The sequence below is a fragment of the Labeo rohita genome, chromosome 4 (assembly GCF_022985175.1).
Source record: "Labeo rohita strain BAU-BD-2019 chromosome 4, IGBB_LRoh.1.0, whole genome shotgun sequence".
Taxonomy (NCBI): Eukaryota; Metazoa; Chordata; class Actinopteri; order Cypriniformes; family Cyprinidae; genus Labeo; species Labeo rohita.
The window spans coordinates 45,041,608-45,050,134 of NC_066872.1; the positions used below are offsets into that span (position 1 = coordinate 45,041,608).

At 36.0% G+C, this 8,527-nt stretch overlaps 2 protein-coding genes across 3 annotated transcripts; both read left to right on the forward strand.

Moving 5' to 3' along the window:
• Positions 1-589: 589 nt before the first annotated feature.
• Positions 590-1,850, forward strand: mrpl42 (mitochondrial ribosomal protein L42). 2 transcript variants are annotated; one of them, XM_051108145.1, is made up of 5 exons: positions 590-819; positions 1,060-1,120; positions 1,293-1,377; positions 1,463-1,626; positions 1,716-1,850. In XM_051108145.1, exons 1-5 carry the CDS (start codon positions 741-743, stop codon positions 1,759-1,761), a joined length of 435 nt encoding a protein of 144 aa, XP_050964102.1. In that variant the 5' UTR covers positions 590-740; the 3' UTR covers positions 1,762-1,850. The 2 variants fall into 2 exon arrangements, with proteins under 2 accessions (XP_050964102.1, XP_050964101.1); XM_051108144.1 differs by having other exon boundaries at positions 616-819; positions 1,057-1,120.
• A 976-nt stretch (positions 1,851-2,826) lies between these two features.
• Positions 2,827-6,285, forward strand: ube2nb (ubiquitin-conjugating enzyme E2Nb). The gene is made up of 4 exons (XM_051108586.1): positions 2,827-2,950; positions 3,951-4,197; positions 4,972-5,112; positions 5,465-6,285. Exons 1-4 carry the CDS (start codon positions 2,921-2,923, stop codon positions 5,509-5,511), a joined length of 465 nt encoding a protein of 154 aa, XP_050964543.1. The 5' UTR covers positions 2,827-2,920; the 3' UTR covers positions 5,512-6,285.
• Positions 6,286-8,527: the final 2,242 nt, after the last annotated feature.

Below are 8,527 nucleotides of genomic sequence, written 5' to 3' on the forward strand. Positions count from 1 at the left end.
ATAACAATACATACCACGAAATGACATATAATTAATGAAAGAAAAAGATTTACATTTCCTTTACCTGACTGCAGTTTAATTTTTGTAAGAATTCTGTTTTTATCTTTATAATGGTGGTTTGTAACGCGTGTTACGCTGCCTCCAAGTGGGCTGCGAGGTACTAACGTACCAACGTATTTTTATATAATAATTATTAAACCGTATTCTCACAACAAACTTGAGTAAAGTAAATATGCTACAATTTTTATTTTGCATTTTGGAGTTTTTAACGTGTTTCTCTGTCTCCAATGGGCTATGGAGCGTGACCGCAGTTTAATTATTATTATTATTATTTTATTTGTTTATTTTGCTGGTCTTTACTGTCCTTATTTGTTTTATTTTGTTTTGTTTTATTTTTGGAAATATTGATTTGGGACCTGAATGACCACCGGTGCGGGTTGTTTCCTACCCGGAGGAATATTTGTGTAGCACACAATCTGTAATTCAAAAGTTCCACTAGAGGGCGCTCTAATGCTCAAAAAAACGCAATTCCTCATTGAACTTCATTCAAAAATCAGGGCATATTTAGAGTCGAATTGCAAGACAATTCGGATTATAACTACAAAACTAAACAAAACACACAATGAAGTGACAAAACATGATGTAATGTAATAATAACGGTCTATATCTTCGTTGTTCCTCTAACTTCCGTTCCGGTCTGTCGTTTCCCTTCCATTGATTCAGTTCTATTAGCGGAAAGCATGGCGTCGGGTCACATCAGCAGACTAGCTAGCCTGTTTAACCGAGCGAACACCAGCAGAAATATTAGACAATTCAGAGGTGAGCTCTCATAATGAGAAACAAACACACTTTGTGTATTAATAATCTGAATTTATACGCGACACTACTGTAAATGTGTTGCAAACACAGTCAGAGTGCAGGACTGTCTGTACTGTGTAACCTACAACAATACTAACCTCATTAATGAGTGATTTTGTGCTGTTCTGGCATGTATATGTTTGCTTTCAATCCGGAGTTTATAAGAAAACGACAAAATGTGCTGTTTTTCAATTTTAGCAGGGACTTATCTGTCTGCCCACAACAAATCTACTGTCAGAGGTTCATCCATTAATGACAACAGGTCAGTGTTTCCAGTGCATTCATATGGACATCATAAATGCATACTTAATTGCTCAGTTATAGTGTATTATGACGCATCTGAACTTATTGTATGTCCAGCTTCATCAATATCATATAAAATATTTTTGTGTTGTTGGTTTTTTTTAATGTAAAATGCGTCTTTTCTATTTCAGCGATGTAGAAATCGCAGTGACGTCTGATGGAAACACAATAGTGTGTTATCATCCGACAGTAGACATACCCTATGAGCTCACACAGGTGTGTATGCTGGTTTGTGAAGGTGCTGAAGACACATCTGTGGAGATTTTGACCATAAATGTGTGTTTTGTTTCCTGCGCTATAGCCGATTGTCAGGCCGGATGCCGTCAGTGATCCTGCAGAGACACACGAGCAGGTGCTCAAAGCCAGACTCAGTAAAGAGGTTTTAAATAACAAACAGGCCCCGACTATAGAGGAGCTCAGTAAAATGTTTTACACCACCAAACACCGCTGGTACCCCGTCGGACAGTGAGTCTGCATTCTCTACTGGACAAAAACAACATATTGTGCCGTGTGTCAGTTAAATGAACTGTTTTGTGCTTCTCTTTTTGATACAGGTATCACACCAGACGCAGAAACCCAAATCCACCCAAAGACCGATAGTCCTGGATGATTTTCCTGTCTTCTCTAATATTTTTTTGTACATGTACTGCTGCACATTAAATAAACCCTTCCTTCAGCTATTGGTTTAATGTGTTGTGTGTTATGATTTATTTATGATTAATCATAGAATTAACTAAAACCCACAAAAAAATTATTTAATAATAATAATAATTTGCAATGTTTGAAATAAAATTTTATCTGAAATAAAGCATATAAAAAGGTTACATTCATTTTATTTCAGCTAATTTTCAAGGCAACATTTATAATTTTCATTTAGTTTAACTTGATGCATTAAGTTAATGAGAACAAAAATTGAAATAAAAATTAGTAAAAACTATATAGCCATTAAAAAATAGTAAAAATGCCAAAAACCTTAAATTAAAATAAAAACTAATTCACAATAATTCACATGTTAACATTTACAATACAAACTGAATGACTGCCTTTTTAATGTAATGTTTTAAAAACTTGAGTGCTGAAACTCAAAATCAGCTACTGGCATTTTGTTGTTTAATCAAATATTTATCAATATTTAATCATATTATTTATATTCATGTTAATCATATATATACATTTGTTTTAACTCATTTTTTCAGCATAGTATAAAACATTACATTTTGATAAATAGGCTACAACTCATATTTAATAGACAATAAACTTAGGTCAGGCAAGTTTATTTTATATAGCACATTTCATGCACAATAATTATTAAAAGTGCTATACATAAGGATTTAAAAAATAATCATACATAAGAAATAAAGTAATATTTAAAAAAGTAATAACTGATTTAACATTAAGATGGAAAGGGGTTTAAAAATTATCAAACAGATGTATAAGAAATACTGTATAATGAACAATTAAAAATAAAAAAAAGATTAATAATTGATTTAAATTGTATTAAAACAAATAAAAAGGGAATATAAGTATACGTGTGTGCGATTATACTGTGTTTTAAGGGGAAAACACATTTAAACCATTTAAATCCACACAAACAAAACAAACAGTAGGCACGCAGTGGAAAAACTACATTTCCCAGAAAACCTATTGCGGCAGACGATGACGTTTTTTTTTTTACCGGAAGACTTGCGCGCATGCGCTGTCAACCTCAACGCGAGGAGCAGGGACCGGGCCACGGCGCAAACCGCATTAATAAAACGAGATGGCTGGATTGCCCCGCAGGATTATTAAGGTACAACTCCCATAATGTTTTTCTTGTGCGTTCCGTTGCGGTATTTGTGCACGCTGCAAAAGCGATGCGTTAAAAATGAAAGAAAACGGCACGTGCTCGCGCTGCAGCAGGGAGGCTCCCGCGCGCTCACTGTTTCAAACATGCACATTGCATAAAATATATGGGATAGATGGGAATATATGGGTGTAGACTTGAGCAATAACATCAGCTCTTTTTTGGTTTATTAAAGAGCGAGTAATGTAAGCGAGCAGCGATGCGCGACTGTCAGCTGAGAGATTCTGGGTGTGTGACACATGAACATGTTTACAGATGCGGATCTCATGCACTGCGGTGGGAAACACTCTTGAAATGTGTGCATGGGATGACAGAATATTCCGTGCAGTGATAAGTTTGCATGCAAACAGGAAATGAATGTGAAAATGAATTAATGAATATATGGTTGGTTCGTTTTAAGTTCACAGAGATTCAATACTGTTTGTGTTTTGTATACACGATTTTATGCTTGCATTGCTAGAATTGTAATTGTCAGCAAGTCTGATCCACACTGCAGCTTATTCTTGCTAAGAACCGCCCACTTAGACAGGAGGAAACCGTCTGATTGACAATTAAATAGACCAATCACAGTTGACTTAGTCGTGTGCCATTTTGAAGTTGTTGTTTTTTAATTTATTATAACACGATAATAGACTGGTGTTAATCAAATAATTGGTGTAGGATAACACCACAGGAGTCTCCATGAACTGTGAAAGATCAGCTTAAAATGTATACATTTTTTTTTCAAAAGTATTCAGTGCAGCTGCCAGTACTTTCTAAATGCATTTTGTTTCCGTGCAACTGAAACCAATCAATTCATCAGTGTTATGGCATTTATATTCATGCATTTGGCAGATGCTTTTATCTGAAGGGACTTTGCATTCAGGGTCTGCATGTGATCAGTTCATGCACTCGAACCCGTGATTTTGAGGTTGTTTCACACATGCGTGTGTGTGTGTTTTGACAGGAGACGCAGCGCTTGTTGGCCGAGCCTGTGCCTGGAATCAAAGCGGAGCCAGATGAGGGAAATGCTCGATATTTCCATGTGGTGATCGCTGGGCCGCAGGATTCGCCCTTTGAGGGTGGGACGTTCAAACTAGAGCTGTTCCTCCCAGAGGAGTATCCCATGGCTGCTCCCAAGGTCCGATTCATGACCAAAATCTACCATCCCAATGTGGACAAACTGGGCAGGATTTGTCTGGACATCCTGAAAGGTGACTATAGTGTTTATAAAGCCTGACATAGTCAGAAAAATCACATTTTTTGAAATAGAATAGAATATGCATTTTGCCGCATATGCTGATATTTATATGAACAAAAAGTTATAATTCTGAATTCTGTTTGTAATATAAATCAATGAGATTTTTATAACAGTAGATCAGATACTTACATAAATTTATGTAAATATCAGTGGTCACTCTATCTCCAATAAAATAACTTAGTAAGATGAGATTAAAATGATCTAAACATATAATGCAAGGCAAGTCAACGATGATTGAGAGATGAACAAATAAACATTCCTCAAAAGATGTGAGATGTTTTGGAGGCTTGGAAATATCATTCCTCCACTGAGGAACAGTGAAAGTAAAGCTTCTTGAAACAAACGTTCCTCAAAAGATCCTGATGATCAGATTTGAGACTCACTGACTTTTCTAAGAAACGATTCATGGAGAATCAAGTAAAGCTATGCTGCTTCAGTCCAGTAAGTGTTCATCTGTGAATATTACTGAAGTTATTCTTACATTTACTTTATAAAAATCAGATTTGACAGCAAAAAGATGCATGAAGCACAAGCTGATGTTTGTACAACTACACTAAAAGACTTTTCACTTGCTAAAAAAACTCAAAACTATCAATTGGATGACAGAAGTCATGTAGTGGATCGTGTGCGTGACGGTTTTCTTCAAAGTTTTGACCATTTGATCATTGAGAGGCCCTTATGCATCAAATAGGTTAATGGTTGCATGTCCGTCTCTTCTCTCTGGTAGATAAATGGTCTCCAGCTCTTCAGATCCGTACAGTGCTGCTCTCCATCCAGGCTCTACTAAGCGCTCCGAACCCTGATGATCCGCTGGCTAATGATGTTGCTGAACAGTGGAAGAGCAATGAGGCTCAGGCCATTGAGACAGGTGGGATTTTCTCACCAGCACTGGCTGGACTTTTTATGTTGCTGTGTAATTACTTGTACTTGATTGTAGAAATTATTATTTATTGTTATTACCAAAACATTGGTTTAATCGAAATGTTTCACCACTGTGCTACCTTTGACAAGACGAGGAAAAATCTTTCTCTCTTACTTATTTCTGTTCCTATTCCAAACATTTCTAGTGTTTTTTAGTTAGTAATATTAAGATTCTTTTTCACTGTGATATCTTAAACTTCATGGATATGATAGGTAAATGCCATATTTACAAAATAAGAAACATTAAATTAAAACCAACTGTAATGTGTTTGCAATGTGCATTTTTCTCTCTCTCACAGCCCGAACATGGACCAGGCTTTATGCCGGCAACAACATTGAAGTTTAGAAGAAGGAAACTGTGGCATCAAGTGAGAGAAGTGGAACAATCTCCTCCTGTCTTCTTTTGCATTTAAAGGACACTTTCTCAGACAAATTAAAACAGCAAGCGAAAAAAAACAAAAACAAAACAAAACATACGATTCAAAATCAACTACTGCAGCCCTTTGGGTGAGTGTCGGTGTATTCCTGGTCAGAGCTAATGTTCACTCCACTATATGATCTCTCTGCTTCTGGGTTCGGCCAGGAAATGACGTGTGGTGATGGCCTGGGGTTTCCCGGCATCCCTTGCGTGGTCACTACACTGGACCCCGTCAGAATGTGTAGTACAGTTTTTATTGCAGTCATTAGCGCAGTGGATTTCACTGGAAACTGATTGTAGGCTCCAGGCCCTACATCCAGGTGGATGGTTCATTTTTGTTAGTTTATTTTTATGTTATGGGGCGTAGAGGGAGGGCCTGTTAAACATGGGATGCATATATGCTGCTTCTCGGTCAGGGACAAAATGATGTGAATTTCTTTCTTTTTTTTTTTTTTTTTTTTTTTTTTTTTAACCTTATCCTTCCTGTGAAACTCTTCAGTTCATTAAACGCATGTGGTGAACCCGTCTATATCATTGCCTATCTGACAGAACCTGCTCTGACGTTGTTGTATTCCAAACTCAACTTGTGTGAGTGCGCGTGTAAAGGTCTGTGTTTCGGCTAGAGTGGAATCTGTATGACTTGTCTGGGAAAATTAAATCTGTAAATGTTCAGTTTTAGTAAAAATATTTTTTGTTATGTTATTTGGTTTGTCCTCTTCATTTCTGAGGGGTTTTTTTTTACAGGTTTGAATCTGATTGTTATGGAAGCTTGTTACTGCCATGAATTTGAAAAAGGTAACGGTGCATTTTATCTCATAATTTTGGCTTTCTTTCTCAGAATCCTGAGTTTACATCTCCCAATTTTGGCTTCTTTTTGTGGAATTCTGAATTTATATCTCACAGTTTTAGCTTTTTTGTGGAGTTCTGAGTTTACATCTTGGAATTTTTTGCAGAATTCTGAATTTAAATCTAGCAGTTTTAGCTCTTTTTGTGGAATTCTGCGTTTGCATTTTGGAATTTTCGACACATTTTTTGGAATTCTAAAATTTGCATCTTGGAATTTTGGCTTTTTTGTGGAATTCTGAGTTGACATCTCACAATTTTGACACTTTTTTTGAATTCTGACTTTGCGTCGTGGAATTCTGAATTTAAATTTTGCAGTTTTAGCTCTTTTTTTTGGAATTCTGAGTTTGCATCTTGGAATTTTGACACTTTTTTTGAATTCTGACTTTGCGTCGTGGAATTCTGAATTTAAATTTTGCAGTTTTAGCTCTTTTTTTTGGAATTCTGAGTTTGCATCTTGGAATTTTGGCTTTTATTTTGTAAAAAAATGTTGCGTTTACATTTTGCAATTTTGATGTTTTTTGGAATTCTGAGTTTACATCTTGGAATTCTGACACTTTTTTTTGGAATTCCGAGTTTGCGTCTTCGAATTCAGAGTTTGCATTTTGCAAAAAGTGATTGCAATTTTTATATCTCACAATACTTTTTTTTCTCACAATGTCTCATAATTCTGACTTCTCAAAATTGCTGGAAAAAAAAAGAATTGTGAGATATAAACTCAGAATTGCAAGTAAAAAGACAGAATTGAGAATAAACTGTCATAATAATCTTTTTTTAATATATATTGTGGTGGAAACAAGCTTCCATAGATCATAGCCTGAAACCTTTCATCAGATGCAAAAAAAAAATTACATTTATGTCATACTTTCATAATATGAATGGCATGCAAACAAACACTGCAGGTGTTCAATCTCAACAACTCTGAATTATGCATAAACAGGGCTGTACTGCCTTGCTAGTGTGCTAATGTGAGAGTTTGCTTATGCAAATAAAGTAGAAAAGAATTGATCTGGTTTTGAGAGCCCATTTGAACTATGTTTCTGACCAATATTTGTCTCTACAAAAGAAAACTTGATTAAATTGCACTTACTTTGCAACCTCATTTTTTGACAGAGGCATCTAAAAATAATTCAATATATTTAGATGGTTTAACACATGATCAACTGCAAATTTTGACAGCTTAGAGCAAAAAATGTATGTAACTGAAAATTAACACGAGATGTATTTGCTCAGCTGTTGAAGTTAGAATATTTGGATTCATACCCCATTTGAATAAAAAAAGAAAAAAAAACACTTGAAGCTTTAAATTAAAATGGCAGTTCTTCAGTACAGTATAAAAAGGGAATTCTGTCTTTTAACTATCTCTGATAGCGAGAGCATGCTAAAATGGGACTTTTAATTCCAGACTTCCAGTCACTGTATTTGAGCCGCAGTGACCTCTGACAGAGCTTCATTGCTGGATTCATGAATCAAGCTGTCTGAGAACTGCAGGACGGTGGGTCTGTCATATCCCTTATCTTTCTTCTGTTCCACATGACTCCGTTCTTCTACCAAACAGCACATTATATAACCGTCTGAGTAGAAGTGGTGCAGAGCTGCAGTTGAAGTTATTTCTGACTTCCACATTTCTCCGTCCTGTATGTTTGTGTCTGTCTGCAGGCCGTTTATAGGATTGGGACATTGAGAGCAATCAAAACAGTCTCTTGTTTCTGTTTTCTCATATCTAATGAGCCGTTTGTTATGTCTGCAGTGCCTGAATGGCTACCATTACGGCATTTCTAAAGACCTTGGGAGCGTAACTTGTAATAATGTCAGAGTGTTTGTATATGGTCACGAATAGAACTGATTACTATTTACTATTTAGTGCTGACAGATGAGTATTTCTGACCAGTAAACATTCATATTCATTACAAAATTTCTGATTCTACAAAAAGCAAGACTGTCGCTCTTGTGAAGCTCAATGAATGCAAATTAAAAGTCACGTTCAGTGAGTGTGTGGCAGCTGTTGCACTGATCAAATCCATGTAATCTCATTAAGGCCGTGAACAGATTCACACTTCGCTGTTCTGTCTCAGGATCTGTTGAGCTGATGGCAAACATT